Here is a 24,966-nt window from a genome sequence, read left to right on the forward strand (position 1 = left end):
AAATATCGTTTTTTTATATAAAAACTATTTTTACCCATTTCAAACCGCTTCTCACAAATTCACAAATCGAACACAAGCATTTTTTTTTAATTTGGACAGGACAACTTCTGTCGGTTCAGCTAGTTGTTATAACTTACAAAAAAATATTATTTTTTTAGTTCTAATCAATAGTGATCCATTAAGGTGTTTATAGAGCTTTCTGTCACTTTGTTCGAATATCTCTCCATTGGAGGATTTGCCTCTCTTTGTTCAAATACCACATTATTGTTCTTGTACCACTCAAGACCTTGCTTACCATAGTTGCAAACATTCCTTGATGTAAATTTCGGTATTTATAGAGCCCTTTGTAATAAAAGTTTGGGTTATTTTGCCGCAACTGCATACTGCTTACCATGCCAAGAACTTTTTGGGAAATTTTCTGCTTTTGGGTCCTAAACTTTTCTACAACATTCCCTCGACCATCAGCAACATAAAAATATTGACCCGGAAGCTGGAAAAAATGTTCCATACGTTCTTTTCTTCATCCATTATAAAATTTGACTTCAATTTCCGTGCTCTGTCTTTGGCCTCTTAATTTTTAACAGAGTTGCTTTCTATTTATTGGCTTTAGAAATATCATGTGGACCATTCATTCTACATGAACCAGGTTTTCTATCAACGGACAAGTTCTCTCGATACTGTTTAATAACATTGCAATCAGTTTGACTGCACCCCTTTGAATGTTTGGCCAATTTTTTAATGAAAAACGTGTGTTAAGGTTTTTTCGATCTCAGTCCTTATTGAATTGTTTGGAAAAGTTTCCACAACTCTGGACTCTGTGGTATCCTCTTCCAACCTAGCCTAACCTAACCTTGGGTCAATGGTGAATTTGCAATTAAAGATTTTTATATTAATTTAACATTATTAATATAAGTTGTGTGTTTTAATAAGTTTAAATTCTGCAAATAGTATTAAAAGTATTTAAAGTCTTAATAATAATTTCATCTTTTAAGTACATAAAGCCATAACAATTCCTTTTATGGTGTGTGAAAAAAGTAAAGTCTCAAGTTCAGCAGTTGTGAGTTGCCAAAAACAGAAGTGGGTTTGTTGTTAGTTTTCTTTTTCGCATGTTCTTTTGTTTTAAATCTACTTTAGTAAATTTACGTAGAATTCATTTGTTTTTTTGTTGGACAAAGTCCAAGAAAGTGCATAAATTCACAGACAAGACGAAGAAGCAAAAGCCACGACTCTATTTAGGAAAAGTACAACACACATGAATGAGCATGGTATGCGTTAATAATAGACTTTTATGCAGGAAAATCAGGAAAAAATAAAACTCAAATGTATTTTGTTGAAAGGCATAAAATGCACTAAAAACCAAGACTATATAAAAAATGGGAAACAATAAATTATTTAGCAGCAAAATTTAAGCATAAGGGAGGATAGAATTCATATATTTAAATATAATTAGTTTAAAAGAAACATACAAATAAAATATTTTAAGAATTTTCATAAATTTTTCGTAACTAAACCAGCTGGGCCACACAAATAACTCCACTTGGAGGTGGTGCGCAAAGGTTCGAAACCCAGTTCTTCTTTGGGTATGCCAAATTGTAACAACTTCGATTCGTATGTTGCCAGGAGATCATCATGGGCTTTGGTTACCCTAGCCAATTCATAACGTAAATCTTGTATTAGTTTATTCTTTTCATCTAAAACATTTTCAACTCTTCGTTCAAGTTCCAGGGGAGTTTCAGCCTCAAAGCCGGTGGCTTTTACAGCAGCCTTGCAAGTATCAATGGTTTCTTTAAGCATTAGTTCCTGCTTCTCACCCTCTTTTTCCATTATAGCAATTTTACGCTCCAGCAATACATTTTTAAGACCGGTTTTCTGCTGCAGTTCAATTACCACATCTTCGAATTTCTCTTTTAGTTCCTCTCTTTCCTTAACCAAAGAGTCGTTACGCAAGAGCAGAGCTTCGGTTTCCCAAGTCAAGGCCTTGAGTTGTTTTTCTATATGATTGTTGCGATTTTTGAGGCGTGTCAATTGGGCTCTATCACGATCATAGAATTCTAGCTTTCTTCTCAAGGTCACTAAATCCTGTTGGGCCTGTTCTAATGGTTCCTTGAGTTTGCGATTTTCACCACTCATATCCGCTGCTATACGATCACTTCTCTCGGTTTGTTTGCGCAACACCTCCATTTGTTCTTTCAGCGAACTAATAAGACCCAGATTGTTGAGCGTTATGTCATTATAATAGTTTTTCATGTCATTAAAAGCCAAATCATGATTTTCTATTAGCTTTTGTATTTGAGTATTTTTGCGCTCCTCCACCTCAAACATTTGCATGCGATAAACCAGTTCAATTTCCGACTTTAAGGCCAACATTTTCTCTTCGTTTAACAATGTCATATCTTTGGTTTCTTTCTCGAAACGAGAGCGCATGTTGCTAGAAAAGAAAAACATTATTAAAATTTATATGCTATAACTTTAATGAGATATATTTTTACTTACTGTATCTCTTCGATATGGCTAATTTTCAGCTGCTGTATTTGTAGCTCATGCAATTCTTCACTTTCCCTTAACAATCTCTTTAACTCTCTTTTATCAGCTAGCAGTTCCATTTCCTGCTGCACATGATCCTCTTGCGACAGCTTCAATTGGGTCATTGCCTCTGCTCTTATTTCACCGATTTTATTATGATTTTCAAATTGCAAATGTTTCATTTGTTGCATGATTTCTTTGGCTTCAATATCGGCTATTTCTTGTGTCATTTCGACTTCATGATCTTTTTGTCGGAGCGCCGTTGTGGTCTCTTCCAGCTGTCCTCTTGTGATTTCCCAGAATATGCGTATTTTATCTCTTTCCATTTGAAAGAAGTTACGTTCCTCTCTTTCGCGATCCATTTCGGCTTTGAGCCGCAAGGCAAATGCCTCCAATTGATCACGATCCATGGCGGAGGTGTCCACGCCATCGATGAGCACTGAAAAGATATAAGGGAGTTATTGCAGATATCTTGTTATATATTTGTCTAAAGAAATTATAACAATATGAGTGAGTAATATTTTCCACTTAGAAAATATCTTGGTCTTTGTGTGACTGATATTTTCATATCTTCGATCTGAGTGGGAAAATATCATGTTCTGTGTGTGAGTGATATTTTCCGCCTAGAAAATATCCCGATCTGTGTGTGATATTATCACGGTCTGTGTAACTGATATTTTCCGCCTACAAAATATCACGGGTTGTGTGTAAGTGATATCTGTGTGTAAATGCATATTATGTGCATGAATAAGAAATTTCCTTGTGAAATCTATTTAAATAAAAATATGTTTATTAACTCCCCGCATTCCACTTTTATTAAAAAACAAGTAAGAGAGCTATATTCGGCTATGCCGAATCTTTTATGCCTTCACAAATTATACTTCAAAATACAAATTTTAAATATTTTTAAGTAAACAACATTTTTTTTTTCCAAATTTGGTTTTTAATTTTTTGTAAAATTTTTTTTTCGAATTGATATTTTAAATTTTTTAAATTAAATTTTTTTTTAAATTTAAAAAAAAAAATTTGGTTTTTTAATTTTTTTTTCGGATTAAAAAATATTTTTCCGATTTTGACCCATTGTAGGTCCAATATACTATGGTCTTATATACGTCGTTGCAAAGGTCTTTGAAATATCTATCATTAGATATCCATATTGTCTATATTAATGAGTTAGTAATCCAGACATAAGTCAAAAATCGAGGTTGTCCTGGTTTTTCCTTATATCTCAGCCATTTGTGGACCGATTTAGCTGATTTTAAATAGGAAACTTCTCGAAAGCATGTCTGACAGAATTATTGAAGTTTTGGATCCCGAAGATATCTGGGGTCTTCAGAAAATTGATTGGACATGGTTTAATCGACTCCGCTATCTATAAGGATCCAGAATATATATACTTTATATTGTGGAAATTACAAACGGAATGACAAACTTATATATACCCTTCTCACGAAGGTGAAGGGTATAATAAAGGTGAATTCATAAAAAATAACGGTTTATTTAAGTAAAATTTGTATTCATTTAGTCACTGACTGCATTTCATTTGTCAACGTTAAGATCAGGGAAAGAAGAGCAGCTGAAGCTGCGGAACTCGAATCACTTCTTCAGGAAAATCGGGAAAGGGCATCTACGTCTAGAGACACGGAAACAGAAAGAGAATGCTAATCACATCTTGTGGAAAATCTTGAAAGGGATCTACGTCTAGAGCCTCACAAACGAAAAGAGAACGCGAATCACGGCTTCAGCACATGTGCATCATATCATTGAGAGCTGCAGAAGCCAATCGCTCCCGAATGGCTCGATCAAGATATAAAATCGATTTGAAGTTGGTGGCATTTCATTACAATAAGGATGATGACTACAGGAATCACAAGGAAATACTGATTGGCGCAATGAACAAAACTTTGCTTACAGTCCAGCGTTTTGAAGTTTCCTAAGGAATCCCAGTTTTGATTCTTCTTGTTGGTGATTCCGCAAAACTTTGTCCGTTATTCAACGATCAATGCCTCATGCATGCTTGAAATATTTATACCTTTGGAACCGAGTTGAAAAAATCAAGCTATCAACGAACATGCGTGTGCATTTGCCTAAACATTCTCAAAACAACTGTTGGACATCGGAAATGGAAATTTTTCAATTGATCCCTCCACAAATGAGATTTCGTTCCCGCCGAACTTCTGCCAAATGCAAATGAATATTCAAGCTGTTGTCGACAAGGTATTCCCAACTCTTACAACCAACTACAAAAATTCGGATTGGTTGTGGAAACGTGCAATTTTGACACCAAAAAATAATGATGCCAACAAGATGAATGAGCAAATTCAATTGAAACTGCCTGCCGGAATAACTCGCAAAAATTATGCAACGGAATAAGATTGATCAACAAAAAATGTTCACCAAATTTAATTGAGGCAACAATCATCGGCGACAGATTCAAATGCGAACACGTACTGATTCCACGCATACTGATGATTTACAACGACTTCCGATTTGAATTCACGTGGCTCCAGTTCCCGTTTCGTCATGCCTTTGGTTATAGCATTAACAAAGCACAAGGCCAATCGGTGACTACTGCAGGCTTACATTTGGAAAATTCATATTTTCCATACGGTCAATTGTACGTGGCTTGCTCCCGAGTTGGCACACCAAATAATTTATATATTTTTACTCTAAATACAAAATTTGAAACATTGTATATCCCCTGACCTTAAAATGAATTCATAAATATAATTGAGGGATTCCAACGGTCTACTATTAGGTCGTATTGTCATAATGTCGTAAAATATTTTTGTAAAATATTTATGTTGCTGGCAGTTGCTACCGACCCACAGAGGGGCCAAACATACTAATTTTGCGGATTAATTGAAAAAACAAATTTCAAGTATCGTGAAAACTGAAAGTGCCAGAAATATTAAAAGGTATTTTTATGGTCACGTGTTGAAATTACATATTGTGAGAAAAAAACCTAAAAAATTTATAAAAAAAATAAAAAATTGCGCAAATAAATACTATTTGTGATAGGTAATTTAAAAAAATTAACAAATCTAATTATGCAACCATCAAGTTCAGGTATTTATTGATATGTTTTGGTTAAATTTAAATTTGAATTATTCGTGGAAGTGACTTTGATATTAGTCTTTATATTGGAAGTGCAAAGAAAAAATGGATTTTGTCAGTTCAAATGGACATAAAGTTATTAGCTGGGCTCAGCTGGGCAGAGAATTTAATATAATTTAAAAGCGTGGACAGTTAGGCGTTGTTTCAGAAAAAATTAGGTTGCGCATCGCTGTGCCTCATAAGTTGTATGTAAATTAGTAAAAGCTTCACCCTTTAAGTCTACCATCAAAAAGCACTTTGCGATTCTAATGAACGTTTAATTGCTGTCGTTGTTGTTGTTGTTATTGTCATTGTTTTTTTTTTATTTTATAAGAGATGTGCATGTGCTGTGATTAATAATACGAGAGTCACGTGTGAGTCAGGCCTGGACGTGGCTATATTCTTGTATTATAATGAGATAAACAATAATAAACTTTTACCAATTACTTTTCTTTATTTCAGTTTAGTTTTCCATCCATTGATTTTCTAATCGTGAATGAATAGGACGCGGAATTTTAACAATTTAACTCTCATGCACTCACGCTTGTATATGCTTATTTAAAAGTTTTTTTTTTGTGATTAATTCGAAGTTTTTTCATGTGGTTAATACCAAGGCGAATTTATACAAGGTGCTATCAGTTCTACAAATACAACAATTGGTCTTAACAAATGTCAAAAAAACAAAAATGAAAAAATAAACAAATATGTATTAAAACTTAATGTAGTGTAGATAATTGTATAGTGAGGGCTTTACTTATTTATGTAAAAAATAAATATTTTGTTAATACGATTAGAATATGTAGATATTTAAATATAAAAACAAGCTTTGACAACTGTTAAAACCAAAAAGCGAAAAAAAAAATTATCAGCTGTTTGACTGACTCCACCTTGTATAAATTCGCCTTGGTTAATACGAAGTCATCCGATAGCAGGCAATTTAGCTTAATAAAAAAATCATGTTAGTGAGCGCGATCGCGAGAATTTTAAAGTTTTATATCGGGAGCCAGTTATCACTCACGTTCAGATCTGTAGTTTTTATATAGTCTCGTTGTAAATATTGTGTTATATATATTTCAATGCAGTGCATTCAAACTTTGCAGGAACCGTAGTCTTTAGTGGCAGGTGTTGGGAAATATCTCTATTCAACCTCCCATTACTAGTTAATATAATGATATATGGTAGTTTTTTTTTATCAATAACATGCATAAATTTAGAGTGTCTCACTGATGAAGTTCTATAGATATAGGATAATTAATAATTCATTTGTATGGGGGGAACCCGATTCCACCCTCGTATACGCTTCCGATTTTGACGGAACGTGTAGTTTGCATAGCTATTGTAGTTCTATAGATATAGCACAGTTAATAATTATTTTATATGGTGGGTAAATGACTTCCTCTCCTATATCCCTAAAATTTTGTTACAATATACGTAGCCCTTAGACCAATGCGAGCGTCGCTATTATTGTTGTTGAAATATTAATAAATCCGTAAAAAAGGGGCATTTGACCCCACTGTGCGACCGTTAAATTCAAATTGATAGTTCAAATTAATAACAATATTTATGTTATAGATCATATATAACAGCTTCTGTGTGTTTAAAATTGTTAGCCATTCAGTGATATTTCTTGCTTGGAAAATATCACAGCTTCTTCATGAAGCTGAAGTTGTGTAAGTTATATTTTCTATGACAAAAACATCAAGGTTTGTGTGAGTGATATTTTCAATATGAATGAGAAAACCTGTCACGGTCTGTGTGAATTACGCTTAGATAATCAGGCCTGTCACACATTTCGTTCGGAATAGTTTCAATTACCCAGTTTTTATTCCGATCGATTTCGTTTTAGGTTCTTCAGATTCCGTGTAATTTGTTAATTCAAAAAATATTTAATAATTCTTTATTTCAGATCTTAATTAGACAGCGTTTTTTTATATTATAATAAAAGTGAAGTTTTTGGTACAGAAATTGATTAAAATTTTAAGAAAATCAAATAAATACAAACAAATATCAATTCCACAAAATATTCCATAAAATATGTTTAACGCGGCTTGTGTGTGAATATGTATATTATAAATAAATTCCGTTTAACCAAAAAAACCCACTTCTTCCTTCAACATCAAAACTTCCAAAAAAATCGTTTTGTTAACCCAACTATTAAAGTCAATACAAAAGGATGCTTTTATGCGTGTGGTCAGTTGTTAGAGGCGTAAAAAGCAAGGAACGTGGAGGAAAGAAAGTCACAGCTGCAATAATCTCACTTATATTTTTACGAATGAAAAACATGCAACATAATTGTCTCATTGTGGCATTTAGCAACAATAAGGCATAAAAAAGTTTTCTAAAAGAGGCATCAGCGGAAAGTTTTCTTTTTGCTCTAGTATTCAAAAAAAAAAAGAAAAAAAATGAGTTGGAAAAACAATTATAAAACAAAATGTGGGTAATATTTTTGTTAGTTGATGTTCAGATAATAGTTTCCATTGACCGTTATTTCTGTTTTAGATATTTTTTAACTAAAAAGGATACTAAAACCATATACACTCATTTAGAAATATATAAATGGCTTTATTCATGTATGTATGTGTGGAAGTAGAAATGTTTGCTTTTATTATTAAACATTTAACAGCAACATTCAACATTGACATTTTTCCATTCAGCCATAAAAGTTCCATTTTTGTTTTGCGTCTTCCGTTTCCGTTTGAAATGTAACGGCCATGTAATAAAAATACATATTCACACAATGATTTTCTCCATATGACTGTGTTTATCTGTTTTGAGCATTGAATGCTAACTGGAGGAGCAGGACAAAAAAATAAAATAAAAATAAAGCCAAAGGAAAAGGACTATTTATGAAACCACACTTGAGCACATTCAGTAAAATTTCTATTCCTTGCCATAATTTTTGAGGGTAATTAAAATGAAATTGTTTAAACTCTTTAAACTAAATGAGTTTTTATGGTCGTTTAAGGGCTGTTTTGGCAACATTGTTTACACAATGTAACATTCCATAATGACCAGTGTCTCTTGCTTTAGTCCAGCAGTTAATGTGGTAAACGTTTGTTCCTTTAATGTGGTTAATTGAATTCGTTATGTTTTTTTTTTCTGTTTAGTACTAAATTGTGTCCTCTTCTGCCACACAAGATGGTTTAGTTGGAATAAGTTCATATTTGTGTATGTGGGAGTTTGTGACACAATTAGGTCAATAGGAGTATTTAACCAAGTACGAGTTGGCTTAAACTCATTTGTAAATTACTCACAAAAATCATGACCAAAATTAATTGGCCATAATTATTATTGGCCATATGTGGTCTGTTTAGTTGCTTGTAATGTGGCTGCAATTTAAAATGTTTATTTTATTTCAGAATTTTATATATTTCTATGGGTCAAATAAAGACGTTTCATTGAAAATTGTATTGCTTTATTTAAAAGTATCATGTAAGTTAATTTAACAACAATTATTACACAACGAGAGATTTTTAAATTCCAAAATATCACAGAATCTGTAATATTTTACATATGGAAACGATCACATAAGTATTGTAATATTTCTTGAATCGAAAAATTAAAGATGTCAAATGTTATATTGATGTATGACTTAAAAATGCGGGTTTTTTTTTTAAATATGTAGCTTTTATTATGAAACATTTGTACAATATATCAATGAAAAAAGGGTTATATTAAATAACTTCATTAAAATAAAAAATAGACTTTAACCCTTTCAGTGGTGTTGTCGAATATATTCGACATTATAACATACTCTGTTTCTATGCGCTTTTACTGTGTAATAAAAAACAGTTAGTTTTATTTTTTTTGTTTTAAATAAAAGACAGACACAGACAACCAGAGCAACCAAATACAAAAAATTTTATTTTCCCGGATTCAGCGTATTCAAATTATAAATATTTGTAAAGTAACAAAAAATCGAGTTACGCCTTTTTTATATTAAGCCATCGATATGTACATTTATTCAGCTTATTCCATCTTTCTGGCAAAATATGACTTTAGAGCCAAACTTTTGAGGCCAACATCGAATCAAGACAATTTCGGATACTCTGTTCCAAAGTGAATCGTATCCCAGAGAAAGCGTTCTGCATCGATCAAAACAAATAGTAGTCGGACGGGGCAAGGTCTGGACTATAAGGCAGGTGAGTCAAAACTTCCCAACCACTTCATTCTAAACAGTTTTTAACAAGTATTACATAATGTGGCAATATTTTTGAAACGCAATATTTTTGAAGAACCAAGTGGTCTATTTTTGAATCTAATTGAGATATTGACATGAAAATAACTTATACAAAAAAAGTTAGTTCGAAATAAATGTGGATCAAATTGTTCCTAATTTTCGCAATCCTATTAAAATTTTGATACACATTTTAGTTTTTTAAACTCAATAAACATGTAAAAAATCTTTATTTATTAACAAAACTCAATGAAATAACAAAGTGTAAAAAAACTTGCCAATAGGTCAAAGGGAATACCGCAATTCCTAAATTGCGGTATTCCAGCAAAAATCACAAAAATTTTATTTTTTACAATTTTGCCCATAAGGTCCACATTTCCTTAGGGGCTGGGAAAATACTTTGACGATAAATTCGCTCATCTCTGAATCAGTTGTATTCGGTACAGGTTCCCTGTGATGGTCTGGTCAGATTTCTGCTTCCACCAAATACCGAACATTACCTTAGTGCTATGGATATTTGACTTTGGTGTTAATTCGGCTGGTTGGCGGTTCTTCAAATACGATTTCTTACGTTTCGGGCCCATTTTTTCTGGCAATTAATCATTCGGTGCAAATATGATTTTCTTTTTCTGCGTTCATGCTGCATTTCAGACATATAAAATGGTCTTTCAATTTCCATGCTTTTGGATGAATCCTTGCTATTTGCAAACGTTTTGACATTGCTGCTTGAATCGCTCACAATGATTTTGAAAGCTCCTTTTGAGTTTGACAACAATGTTCATGGAGTAATGCCTCCAATTGTTGATCTTCAATCGTTATTGACTGGCCTGGGCGATCTTTATCTTCCGTGTTAAAATCAATACTTCTGAATCTCACAAACCATCTATCGCACGTTGAAACCGATAAAAAAAACATTCACAAACTTCGACATTTTCGAAGTAAAAAAAAAATTGTTGTTATTATAGTGTATATCTACATATATAAATAAAATTCAAATGTCGTTCGTTGGTAATAGCATCAGTAGAGAACGGCCGGACCGATTTACACAAATGTTTTTTTTTAAATGTTGGTCATAGCTAGGGTATTCAATTAATCGGATTTCTGATTTAATCGGTTAATCGTGCAAATAATTAATCGAGGTTTAGATTTAATCGGTTAATAATCGGTTAATTTTTAATTATTCGATTAACCGAATAATTTCCATTTTAATTTTTAATTAAAAAGGAAAGCAAGAATTTTGTGTACTTAACATTTCAACAAAACAATAAATAAACGTGAGCTTTTTTAGGATTTTAGGAAGATCTTGTGAAATGATCTTTTAAAAAAGACTATAATTTAAATAATTTCTTTTTAAACGATTTGTTTTAGTTTTAATAAAACTTGACTTGAAATAACTCGCTCACTGATTGTAGATATTGAAGAAATAGAAAGTAAGGCATGATAAAGAATATCCAATTTTTCAGTTTTTTCTAAGCATATAAAATCCTCCATCATACCATGGGAGTCCTTTTTGGATTTTTTTTAGATTTTGAATACTTTAATAGTTTCTTTAATTTGTGATAAAAGACTCGTTTCTGTAATGCCTTCAGTTTCGTCTATTACAATGTTGTCCTCCGATTCATTAGGACAAAGTTCATCATAGAACATTCTAGAAAAAAGGGTAATTTCCAAATTCCTTAGTGTCAGTTTTCGTACTATACTTCAAAAAACTATTTCTAGAAGGGAATGTTTACGAGTTAAAAAATAAAATTTGTGTGTTTAAAAGTATATTTCTATATGAAGTGCCAAAAAAAATAAATTTCGGTTAATCGGTTAATCGACACAAATTAATCGGTTTATTTGTTATTTGAAAATCGTCAATTTTGAATTATTCGAACAGTTAACCGACCAATATTAATCGGTTAACCGATTAACGGTTAATCGATTGAATACCCTAGTCATAGCCCAACTTAGGTTTTTACTGAATGAAAAATTTACCACGCCTACTTTTTTCTATTTATCTAAAATAGGAAAACGGCTACGATTTGTCAAATTTTTTGTTTAAATGATCATAGTAATCCTATTTAAGTTTTTACTGAAAGAATAATTTGACCACAACAACAGGACGACTGGACCGATTTAACTAATTTTTTTTAATGTTCGCAATACATACTCCGCAAAAGTTTTTACATAAATAAAAACTGTCCACATTCACTAATATGCCCACTTATTAAATACATGTGCAAAATACATCGGTCTGTGATCAATCATATTTCAGACCAAAATTCGATTAAATTCGCTAACAACTTGACCAATAAGCGTTCAATCAAGAAATGGAGCTCGATCTGTGATCACTCATATTTCTGACCAAAAATCGATTTTTTATATAAAAACTCAAAATATCTAAATTCGCTAATAACTTGGCCAATAAGCGTTTAATCAAGAAAATAACTTGGACAGGACAACGTCTGTCGGGTTAGCTAGTGCTCAATAAGTAATTCAGAATAAACAAGTAAGAGAGCTATATTCGGTGGTGCAGAAGCTTATGTACCCGCCAAATTATACTTAAAAATATTTTTTTTTTAAATTAAATTGTTTTAAATTTTTTTTTTTTCCAAAAAGTTTTTTCCAAATTTTTTTTTTTTATTTTATTTTTCATTTTTAAAAAATTTTTGTTTGGAAAAATAATTTATGAGAAAAAAAATGTTGATGAAAAAAAATTCGGGATAAAAAATATTTTTCCTGATTTTGACCCATTGTAGGTCCAACTTACTGTAGCCTTAAATATATCGTTGCAATGGACTTTAAAATATCTATCATTAGATATCCATATTGTCTATATTAATGACTTAGTAATCCAGATATATATAAAAAATAGGCCAAAAATCGAGGTTGTCCCGGTTTTGTATACCCTTGCCACTCATGGCGAAGGGTATAATGACAGATACATATGTTATCTATATATATAAAAATGAAATGGTCCATGCATGTAATGGCATCACGTGAGAACGGATTTTTTTATATTCGATTCAAAATTTTCAGGAGATGTTTTGTAAAGAAAAAAAATTAAAAAAATCGGAAATTTAAATTTTTAATATTTCTTTTCCCTTCTCACTTTTCTTAATAAGAGACATTTTTTTGCAGAAACTTGAAGAACTAACATAAGTAAATAACTACTGGGCGAAGCCGGGGCGGTCATCTATTGGAATCCCGCATTTTTAAGTCATACACCCAATATATTAATTATATTTCATTGTGTTCCCAAATCAATTGATCAATTTAACTCGTTCGAATAATTCGATCACACGTTTAAAATTAATCGAATTGTTCGAATAATTAAAATTTTTTTAAAAAAGTAAAGAATGAATTTTTGAAGTCGTTTTTAATATTTTATTGTTAAAGAAAAACAAAAGATAACATTAAAGTTAACAATTCAAGTATTGATAATGTTAAAAAACATTCGAAAACAAAGTCCATTATTAAATTTTCAACAGAAATATTCTGATCAGATTAACTCCCGAACAATCTACAAAACAATTGACTAGCAAACCCTTTAGTTTCCGTTTTGGAGCTATGCTTTAAAAAATTTGAGCTAGTTGTATATGATCCTGAATTCAAATACAATATAAACGTATTAAGAACTTTTTTATGTCGTTCATTAATTCGGGTTTTAAATTGAGTAACTAATTCTTTAGTAAATTAATTATTCACTATTTCTAAATTATTTATAACAAATTGTATTATACATCAAGCTTTATCAACGTTGCCGAATCTTTGCTTAATAAAGTGGTCTCGGGGAATTACACAATAAAGGGTCCAAAGTTGGATATCATTTTCAGTGAACGTGGCTAATTTGAAGTCAGGCAGTGCATGATTGACGCATTTACAATTACGCAAAAAGTTTATTACCATGTTAGAAAAAGATGTTCAACGATGTTCAAAATCATGTATAAGACGAACTCCATGCTTTTCTTGCAACAAAACGTTAGTTTGCAATATTTGTGATTATCATTCGATTTATTAAATATTTTGCAACACTTAAGTATGCGGTTAATAACATCACTTATATACATATATTTTAAGATCATGGCCTTCATCTATTTCAATGTAATCATTATAAATATCATCCTCAATATCACTTCCGACGACCGTTTCAAAATCATATTCACAATCACATTCAACTCCAATTTAATCTAAGTTAATATTTTGATTATTAATTGCGATTCTTCTAATATTTCGCCAGCTAAATAACAAATACTTTGTTCCGTACCTTTTATTTTCATTGGTTCAAGTCCTAAGTTAAACATTTTGAAAGATTTGTTTTTAGAATTGTAACTTCTTGCAGTAATATTTATATATTTATTAGGGTATTCAATCGATTAACCGTTAATCGGTTAACCGATTAATTTTGGACGGTTAACTGTTCGAATAATTTAAAATTTCCGATTTTCAAATAACAAATAAACCGATTAATTTGTTTCGATTAACCGATTAACAGAAATTCCTTTTTTTTGCACTTTAACATATTTTTTTGTATTTATTTTTCCATTTCAATTCAAATACAAATTTCAAATTAAAATTCAACCCAATTATGAATAAAAATTCCCGGGACTTTTTTTCCCTTTTCCCATTTTTCCTATTCAAATTCAATGGGAAAAAACGTTTTATTCATAATTGGGCTGATTATCTATTTTTTCGGACATCCAAGAAAAATGTTTAGTGAGAATAACAACTGACATATTTAATTTACATGTATTTGCATTTACATGTACAGAACTTAACGAAACTAAACGAAAATATCAAAAGTATTCAATATCTAAAACAATCCAAAAAGGACACCAATGGTATAACGAAAGATTTGATATGCTTAGAAAAACCTAAAAAAAACTGAGATATTGGATATTCTTTATCATGCTTTCGATTTCTCCAACATCTACATCAGCGAGAGAGTTTTATCCAAGAAAAAACTCGTTTAAAAAGAAAAAAATAAATTATATTCTTTTTTAAAAGATTTATTCAGAAGATCTCACTAAAATCCTAAAAAAACTCAAATGTGTATACAAAAAGGATCTCCAATACCATATTTGCTATTATTTTTTGGTTGAATTGTTATGTTATGTTTTGTTTGTTTTTTTATGTTTTTGTACACAAAATTTGTGGTTTTATTTTCAATTTAAAATTATAATAGACATTATTCGGTTAATCGAATAATTTTAAATTAACCGATTATTAATCGAATAAATTTAAACCCCGATTAATTATTTGCTCGGTTAATCGATTAAACCAGAAACTCGATTAATTGAATATCCTAATATTTATAGAAGGAGCTATCGGAACACTCATCTACAGTGATCGAAAGTCCCTTTGTCTTATTTTTAAATTGTTCAACTAATTATTCGTAAGAAATTATTCGATTAATAGAACGATCATTAGTCGAATGAATACCCTAGTATGTATATATAAATTATCCACAGAACTGTCATGGTTTTATAATTTCACTCCTCCCCAGGTTTTACTTTCAATATAGAGTTTTATTCAGGGACATAACTGTTATAACCAATATTGGAAAAAATCCTGAAATAATTGTTTATCAAGAATTTTTGAAAAATGGTCCCTGAATAACAGTTAAAAATAACCAATATTATTTTGGTCTTTGGTAACCATTATAAACGATTTTTATTTCATTTGGTCTTCAATAACCATTATGAAAGATTTTTATTTTTTTAGGTCTTTAATAACCATTATAAAAGATTTTTATTTTTTTTTGGTCTTCAATAACCATTATGAAATATTTTTATTTTTTTAGGTCTTTGATAACTATTATTAAAGGTTTTTATTTTTTTTGGTCTTCCGTAAACATTATGAGTACCAACAAAGTTTTTTGGTCGCATGGACCTGGTTTTCTTGTATTTTAAAATAGACAGAGAAAGATAAATTGTTCCAGAATTTCATAAGAATCAAGAATATTTATGATTATAAACAGTTTTCTTTTAAAATGTGCAATATGTGATAGCTATGACTAATTATGGACAAATCGGCATAAAATTAAGTGACATGTCTTCTGTATATATGAAAGTTATTTGTGCTAAATTTTATTTGAATACCAACATTTTTAAGAAATCTATACTCGTTAAAATGCTTTTCGGAAGTGGGCCTTGTATGGAAGCTATGACTAATTATGGACCAATCGTCACAAAATTTAGTAGTGAGAGTTCGGCTTATATAAAACTTATTTGTGCTGAATTTGGTTTGGATATCTATATAACTAAGATATTTATGAGTGATTATCTATTTTCAGATAGGACAATCGTTTGGGGGCTAGGAGAAATAATAGACCGATTTTAACCAAATTCAATAGACTTCGTCCTTGGGGCACTATACGCTATATCACTATGGTGGTGTAGGGTATAAATATTTGTAATGGCTGTAGTCTATCGAAGACCAAAAAAATAAAAATCTTTCATAATGGTTATCAGAGACCGAAATAAATAAAAATCTTTCATTATGATTATTGAAGACCAAAAAAAATAAAAATCTTTCATAATGGTTATCAAAGACCTAAAAAAATTAAAATTTTTCATAATGGTTATCATAGACTAAAATTTTTTTGAGTTATTTTTAATTGTTATTACGGGACCTATTTTTTTGCAGTTATTTTTTCTATAACCAATTGCTTATTTAAAAAAAAATAACAGTTATTTCGGGTCCCTGGTTTTATTATTTAAAATTGAAAGGCATTACTGAAAACTAGTAAAATCCGGAAACGGAAGTGTGGCAATAATAATGGTTATTGAATGTTTTAAACAGTTTCTAGCATTAAAATTTATAACTATTACATGAGCACATTACTTGTGTTAAAATAAAAGAACACAAATGTACAAGATAAAAAGTTAAATAGATAGAATTATAATAGTCACACTTACTTGCCTTGGCTTTTCCCTTTTTTCCTTTCTTTTTGGGTGGCTGTAGGGAGAAAAATTGTGAAATAGTTGTAATATTTTAACGTAAACAAATTTAAAGGAGTTAAAAATATTCATATGATTTAAATTTAGGTTATTTTAATATAAGAAACATGATTTACTACAACTTGATCAGCTATGTATATCTGCCAAACAACTCCAACTAAAATTCAAAGCATACTTTTGAGCAAAACACTATTAATAAATAAAAGCATACCTTTCAGCACTCAAAAACCATGAATTGAAATCTTTACTAAAATAAATTTTCTTTAAAAATCTAACTTGCAACATGCTGCATGTTATATTTTATATTTCTGGCTGACATTTGTTTTAATTTAAAGAATTCAAGGCTAAAAATCTTTGACAGTTTAAATATTAAAATGCATTTATTATTTTATTTCACTCTGTTTTAAACAAGATCTGTTTAAATATATAAAAAAAGAGAAGCAGCAGTTGAAGGATTAAAGTGTATAAAACTTATATTTATTGTAGTTGTTGCATTGTAATACTTGGAAATATAATGTTCTCTGCTTTTGTCAAGGTCCTTTGTTAAAATATGAAACACAAGAAGTGCCAAAATTTATAAATTTTTTTGGTCTTTATATAATTTTGTTATTTTAATATTGAAATTTGTTTATATTGTAAACAAAATATTTGTTGTTGGTGGCAGAGTACTTGTCGAGCAGTTGTTTAGCTTAAGGCTACTTTTCACTTAAATTTTTTTTGTGTGTGAAATCCTTTATTTATACACATGTATTACAACGATATACTACAAAATGTATGAGGAATTTTTTGTATGTATTTATGAGATGTATAAATAAATTGTAAGGCAGAGAAGTGGGGGAAAAGGGGATAGTGTCTAGAACAAAATTTAAAATTATTAAATGGAATAAAATATGTTAAAAATTTTTCTTAAAAAATCCTTTAATGGCCATTGTAATTCCAAAATTACGTTCCTACTCCCTAATAATCTTTTAAACTCCCACTCTGCTGCTTAAAGCTACAAAAAATGTGTTTAAATTATATGATGACGCGGCTTTGAAAACAATTTCTCGCAACAGATGTTGGCTTATTGCATATTTTATGACTGCAAATTATTCAACAAAAATCGCAGATGATTTTTTGTTGCTGTTAACGAAAAATGAAAAATAAAAGAGAGATGGCATATTATCGACCATCCAGCCAGTGGGATAGCATATGAAAAGTGAAAGAATCATGAAGGGCTAACAAAAAGTGTTACTATGTATGTATATTCATTGATGCCAAAAACCACATAATCAAATAAATTGTTTACTTATTTTCTACTAAATATATTTAAATTAATATTTATTGGAAATAGTAAACATTAGGTTTAAAACAAAGATCTTCTCCACATCACAAATTCAAATCCTAAAGCTTACTTCCGTAAAGGAAATACTGCTATCGTTAAGCATACTTCCGTCTAGAAAATATTGCTATCGATTGGCATATTTTCTTCTAGGAAATATTCATATGGATTTATGGATATATATACATATTTCCGCCTAGGAAATATTCATATCGAATATTTGGATTTATTCTCATTTTAGATATCCGGAGGACGATGGGGTACAGGAGGACATACGAGCCGTACAGTCAGGGGCAGGTGGTGGGTACAATACTGGCTGCGAAAATAAACAACAGAGGAGTTTAGAGTAGAGTTCAGCAGAGAGGAGTCAACGGAGTGTAAGCAGAGAGAAGTCAACATAGTGTATCAGAGAGGGTAGTCAAGAGAGAGACAGTCACGAGATAAGATATTCAACCGTATACAAGAATACAACAAACACAGGATCAAACAACTGAGATTGATTGAACAACCGCTACTGGTTCAAACCTTTTTTTCCGCATTAGCTACAAAGCTACAATAGCTGTAGAGAAACAATAATATAAAACAGGTTTACATCCGTGGAGGGAGGAGAATAGGGCATTGGCTCAGGGCAAGAGTGGTAGACATTCTTCTTGGAAGTAACACTCGGAAGAATTAGGAACAAGAATAGATTCTAGAATTACATTCTAGAATATTTTGAGAGCAGGAATTAGAGGGCAAGAGTGGTAGGGCACCGGTACGTGTCACCCGAGAGCAACAGAAAGTTGTTCTCAATAAAGAAGCAAGTCAATTTGCATTTGTGGCTCAATAAATATAATTAAGCAATTGAAAACATAAATAAAGAGTGAAGATTAAAAAGTGAAAAGAACAAAAGTGTTTTAAATTTTTTGTTAAGGACCCTGGACTAGACTGAGCGCTACCCCAGCTTCAAACCCGGAGTAACCGGAGGTTCCATACACCGTATATTTCCGTCTAGGAAATATTGATATCGATTTATCGGTCGCCATTTTTTCGTCTAGGAAATCTGAAAGCGTTAAACCTTTCCGCGACTGATAAGGAGGACTTGCTCAGCAGAAAATGAATATACTTTGAAACAATTAAGAGTGATATATTCGTATCTTATATACCCTACACCAAATTATACTTAAAAAAAAATATTTTTAGACAAACAAAAATTTTTTTTTTAGTTTTATGGAAAAATAGTTTTTTTGGAATTGGTTTTTTAAATTTTATTTTTTGTTTTTTCAATTTCTTTTTTAATATTTAGCGAAAAAAAACTTTTGGTGAAAAAAATAAATTCGAGTAAAAAAATATTTTTTTCGATTTTGACCCATTGTAGGTCCAACTATATCAAATGAATTTCTTCTAAATTTGCTTCAAGACTGGGTGGTCTGAAATATAATCGTATTGGTCTCGGTACCACATAACAGAAGATAGGCAGGCCAATCGTTGTGCCTACTCTAAATTTTGATAGATCCTATAGGATTACAATACTGATAAGTGAAAACTGGGCCGAAGGTCTCTCCGCGAAGTCAATCTACATTGATAGCTCAAAACTGGTAACTGAGGAACTCGTCCTCTTGGTTTCTCCTGGCATCACTAAGAGCTCTCAACTGCAAAGTAATAAGGTAGAGTTAATATGGGATCAGGGGATCCAGATGCATAATGCCATCTGGGGAAATAAATTCGCTGATGAGTTCACAACAAACGGGTTGTCCTTGGAAAAATGCGGGATTTTTTTTAAATATTTTAGCTTTTATTTTGAAACATTTTTACAACATAAATTTATTCAAAGTATTGCCCTTTGTTAGCTATGACCTTTTCCCATCTTTCTTTCAACATATGGATTCCGAGCCAAAAGAACTGCTCATCTTTTGAGGCCAAGAACGAATCAAGTCAATTTCGGATACACTGTGGAGCGTATTCCAGAGAGAGAGAGTTCGGCAGCGATCGAAACAAATTGCAGTCGGACGGTACAAGGTATGGACTATAAGGCGGGTGAGTATAAACTTTCCAACAAATTAACAGGTATTGAAACATGTGGCCGAGTGTTGTCATTATGGAATATTAGAGTTTTCGGCCAATGCTCGCTACAAACGAATCAGTAGCATTCGGTACAGTTTCCCTGTGATGGTCTGGCCTTATTACAGCAGCTCATAATAGGACACTTTTGCTCTCACCAAATACAGAGAATTACCTTAGCGCCAAATATTCAGGCTTTGGTGTCGATTCTGCTGTTTGGCTGGACTTTACATACGATCTCTTACGCTTCGGGTTATTGTAATGGATCCATTTTTCTTCGTAAGCAATGATTTGGTGAAAAAATGATTTACTTTCATTGCGTTCAAGCATCATTTCCGACATGCAAAATCGGTTCTCTCGTCTTCAATTCGTATGTTACCTACTTTTACTGCTTTTGGATGAATACTGCTATTCGCAAAAGTTTTAAAATTGCTCGTTGAGTTTGAAAACAATTCTCATGGAGTAATGCCTATAATTCTTGGTCTTCAAAGTTTTTTGAGTAGTCAACATTATAAGCTTTGGTTCGTAATCGGTGTGCTTCAGGGGCACTTTTTTCAAATTATAGAAGTAAATCAAAACTTCCCGCATATGACGATTCATTGTTTACACTATAATGTTCAATAACTAAGTGAAAATAAATAACAGGCGAGGGTTAAAGTTCGTGAAAACATTTACAAGGGGGAAAATGCAATTTTTTTCAGTTTTTGTAAAAATTTTGCAACTAAATAATTACTTTCGCTATCATTCATTTAGAAATTCCAAATATTGCAAAATTTTACATTTGATCTTAAGGGTTAAAGTTGTTCGGTTTTAATAAAACTTTCAAAGTATATTTAGAATTATCTGGCCTATAATATTCTGAGCTCATTCGCCAAAATGTGGCCAACAAATTAGTTTTTCTCTAAAATCGCAAAATTTAAGTTGCAGGTACGGAAAAACTGTAGGAGGTATTGACATCACTTTTCATATTTGTATTCCCTATTAAATTCTCAATAAATCCCTATGTGATGATCAAAAAATTCTAAAATTTGTTTAACAAAATTTTAAAAATGGAGTTTTACTGCCGTTAAAAAAATTAAATTTGTTTGGTCATACCTGCAAATAGGTTAACGTTATCCTACGATGACAAAAACTCATATCAAGTAAATATGGATATATTTTAAGTAAAAATTAGCATTTATTATAATATTTCTCAAAATATGTTAATTTTGTTCATACATTTTTTGTTCCAGTGGCCTGAGACACGCTAATGGCCTGGGGAATTTTTATTAACTTTAACATTTTTTAACCAATTTTTGTCTTTTATATCTCATTACAACGATAATTACGTACACATTTCGATTCTTTTATATTAAATTGCAAAAATAATTATTTAATGGCAAAATTTTTACAAAAAATGAAAAAATAAAATTTTTTCCCCTTGTAAATGTTCTCATGAACTTTAATTCTCGTTCGGCACGCCAATTTTTAACCGATCGAGCTCAAATTTATGCCTTTTACGTTAAAAATTAATCGACACTGCATTATTGGGCAAACAGACAATTACTAAAGAAGTTGTTGAGATGAAGAAGAGGAATCGATACAAAATGTTCTATGGAACTGCTCCGCTCTACAGGAGCGTATACTAAGAAAACTTGGTACAGGTATCTCTAATGATCTGGACTTCCTCAGAAATGTGCCACTGAGGATGGTGCTCCAAAATGTACGTTAGGGGTTACAAAGACTTCTGGATTAGGGAGGACGATTATTCTTTCTTTTCATGTATGATACATTACATGTGCCAAGGGCATCACAAGGGTCCTTAATAGCTACCTAGTAAACTCGTAAGCAATCTACTTAACATAACCTATAGATAGGAAACATTAATAGCTATATCCCTATTACACAGGGCAACAAAATCCAACAAATTTTGGAGTCTTTTTAAACCACTACACAATTTTGATGTATTGTGGTTCCAGTAGTACAAAAATTGTAAAATTTTTAAATTCTATGGATAGATTTTTTTTTTCTAAAATTGTGAATTTTTTAAAATGTTTCTCCACATAAGTGTATATTTTACATGTGTTTTGTTTTGGTAAAATTTTGGTTACAATAACAAAACACATGTAAAATTTACACTCAAAGTACACGCTTGAACGCACAGACAATTTTCTGAAAATAAGCTAATTCACTTAATTGTGAATAAATTCGAAAATAATCCATCGATTTTTATGATCGATATCTGATTCTGTTCCTATTACATGTGGCTTTGAGATAAAGCAACAAATCTAAACAATTTCTGCCGTTTTTGATTTTTCATGATTTTTTTAAAACAAAAAAATTTTTAATTTTTACATAATAAATATATTTTTTGTTTCAATTTGTTATTATAACTCCGAAACTACTGAGCCAATTAATAAGCAATATATATAAAAATTTGTACATAGCATGGGGAAAATGTTTTTAATATTCAATCAATCGAAAGAAGAACACTAACTACTCAATTTAATATATATCAAACAAAAATTTAAAATTTTGTGAAAATGAGCGAATTTATTCAATTGTGAAGAAATTCGAAAATAATCCATAAATTTTTATGATCAATATCCCATTTTGTTCCTATTATACGCGGCTTTGCGACAAAGTAATAAACCTGAACAAGTTCTGCCGTTTTCGATTTTTCATGAGTTTTTTAAACCACAAAAATTTGCTATTTTAACTTAAAAAATATATTTTTTGCTTCAATTTGTTATTATAACTCCGAAACTACTGAGCCGATTAAAACGCAATATATAAACAAATTAAAGGTTATGTAAACTTAAACTTTTCTAAGTTTACTTCAATAATATCGGACTAACCCCTTTTGAGTTATCATAAATTATGTGGAGAAACATCTAAAAAAATTCACTATTTTAGAAAAACAATTTTTTAAAAAAATCTATCCATAGAATTAAAAGTTTTTACTTTTTTTGTACTTAGGTAACCATGATGCATCAAATCTATATAGTGGTTAGTGAAGCCTTTTTTTGCTGTTGACCTGTGTTTTTATCGATCTATTGCTTATACTATTTCCTTATTAGAATATTATTATCGATACTTTCAAATTTACAATTTCCTATTAAACTACAAATCTGCAGATTTACTCTCATCCATTTTGCAAACTGTCTGTCTTTCTGTCAAATTGGATGACAACTTCCCTTACATTCCATGCAAATTCTTTGTAACAACAAAATCATTCCCTGCAACAGTAGCAAAGAGCATTGCATGAAAAATTGCTTTATAGAACTGTTTGGTCTCCACTCCACCTACAGCGAAACATGACTACAAACAGTAGCGACTTTTAAATCATGCTTAACATGCGATTACCATGGCAACTCTGTTGTAAGTAATTGCTTGAAAATTCTGAATTCGAATGTAAACACAGTTGTCGCTGCAAGAGTTACAATTCCATATAAAGCAATGCATATATTCTTCCTTGGTCCCTTATAGTTTCTGATGGACTTTTTTTTGAAAGTTATTTTTTTATTTTTTCACCGTTTTCTTAATGCGACTTAATCACTCATGCTTTTCATCATCATCTTCCTTTGGAAGTTATATGAAGTTCAATTGTTTTCAGCAGGATAAGTAAGGATTTAAACTTTTTTGTTTAACAAATTGCTTGTTTGTTAAAGGGATTATTAATCTTGTTTTTGTCACTTACCATATTTGCTTTTTATTTTATTTGGTTGCAGTTGTAAAGTTTCTTTTTTGATTTAATCTATAAAATTCTGTATGATTTTTAATAATTAATTTAAACTGGGTAGATTGTTAACTGGTTTATTATTGTTTTACTTTATTATTTAATTTAAGAATTTTGAAGAAATTTGTTTATTTTATAGCAATTTACTGTTAAATAGTTTTTCAGTTTGAAGTGACGTTTTATTTTGTAAACAAAATTTTTAAATTTGTGGTTGCTAAGGTTGCCAAGTAAAATTTTGAAGGTTTCTAGAGTTTGAAAAAGAGGGTGATTCAAATAATATAAACGTTGTTTTGTTGTCGATAGATACATTATAGTTAAAATAACAAATTTAATTTTGTGACAAAAGTAAGATTTAAATTGGCATTGTTTCATTAAAAATATTAATGATTGAAATATTTTGGTAAACAAAATAAAGTTTTTTACATAGCCCACCTGTTCTAGGAGACTGTTACGAACTAGTGATTTTATCTATCATTTAGGGTGACAAATAGATACATAACTGGATACGTGACTAGTTATTTTAACAAGTGCATGTCCTTTCCTCACAAAAAGGAACCTCATATCCGAAAGAAGAGATACAAAAGGAAAATCAGAGCTCAATATATTTAACGCTAGACAAGAATGTCAAAAACAGTTCCCACCAATATAAGCGTAAATGGAACTGCAACCCATAGAACAAAAGATTTGTACAGAATTGCTAAAAAACTAACCCAAAAATCATTTGCTACTAACAAACCACTTAAAACCAGAGATGGAGATTTAGTCACATCCAAAAGAAACCAGATGGATGTATGGTTAGGGCACTACTATTCGATGTTAGCGAAAACGTCGTACATTGTTCACAATCTATGTGATTTCATTCAACACAGTGCTATGGACGATATATCCAAAAACTGTCCAGAAACTCCCGAATCTGACTAATTAATTTGTATTTTTTTTTACATAGTTTATATAAAAATGAACTACATTATATAGTTCGAGGTCTTTTCTGCTCTGGTGGATGCTCTGTAGAACCAGAATTTGAAGTAGACAAATTTTATAGTTCACTTCCTGTGTTTTCTTCTCCTTCATCATCGTAATGCAAGTTCTTGCTCCACCAACAAATACCGCTAGTACAGCATCGGGAAACTTTTTTAATTATTAATAC

The 24,966-nt window shown here is 30.9% G+C and overlaps 1 protein-coding gene across 1 annotated transcript; it reads right to left on the minus strand.

Annotated features, from left to right (window-relative positions):
- Positions 1-1,422: 1,422 nt before the first annotated feature.
- Positions 1,423-23,962, minus strand: Gas8 (Growth arrest specific protein 8). The gene is made up of 4 exons (XM_065508827.1): positions 23,781-23,962; positions 16,699-16,738; positions 2,494-2,962; positions 1,423-2,428 (listed from the first exon to the last, which is right to left on the minus strand). Exons 1-4 carry the CDS (start codon positions 23,781-23,783, stop codon positions 1,489-1,491), a joined length of 1,452 nt encoding a protein of 483 aa, XP_065364899.1. The 5' UTR covers positions 23,784-23,962; the 3' UTR covers positions 1,423-1,488.
- Positions 23,963-24,966: the final 1,004 nt, after the last annotated feature.

This window comes from Calliphora vicina, chromosome 4, assembly GCF_958450345.1.
Source record: "Calliphora vicina chromosome 4, idCalVici1.1, whole genome shotgun sequence".
NCBI classification, from domain to species: Eukaryota; Metazoa; Arthropoda; class Insecta; order Diptera; family Calliphoridae; genus Calliphora; species Calliphora vicina.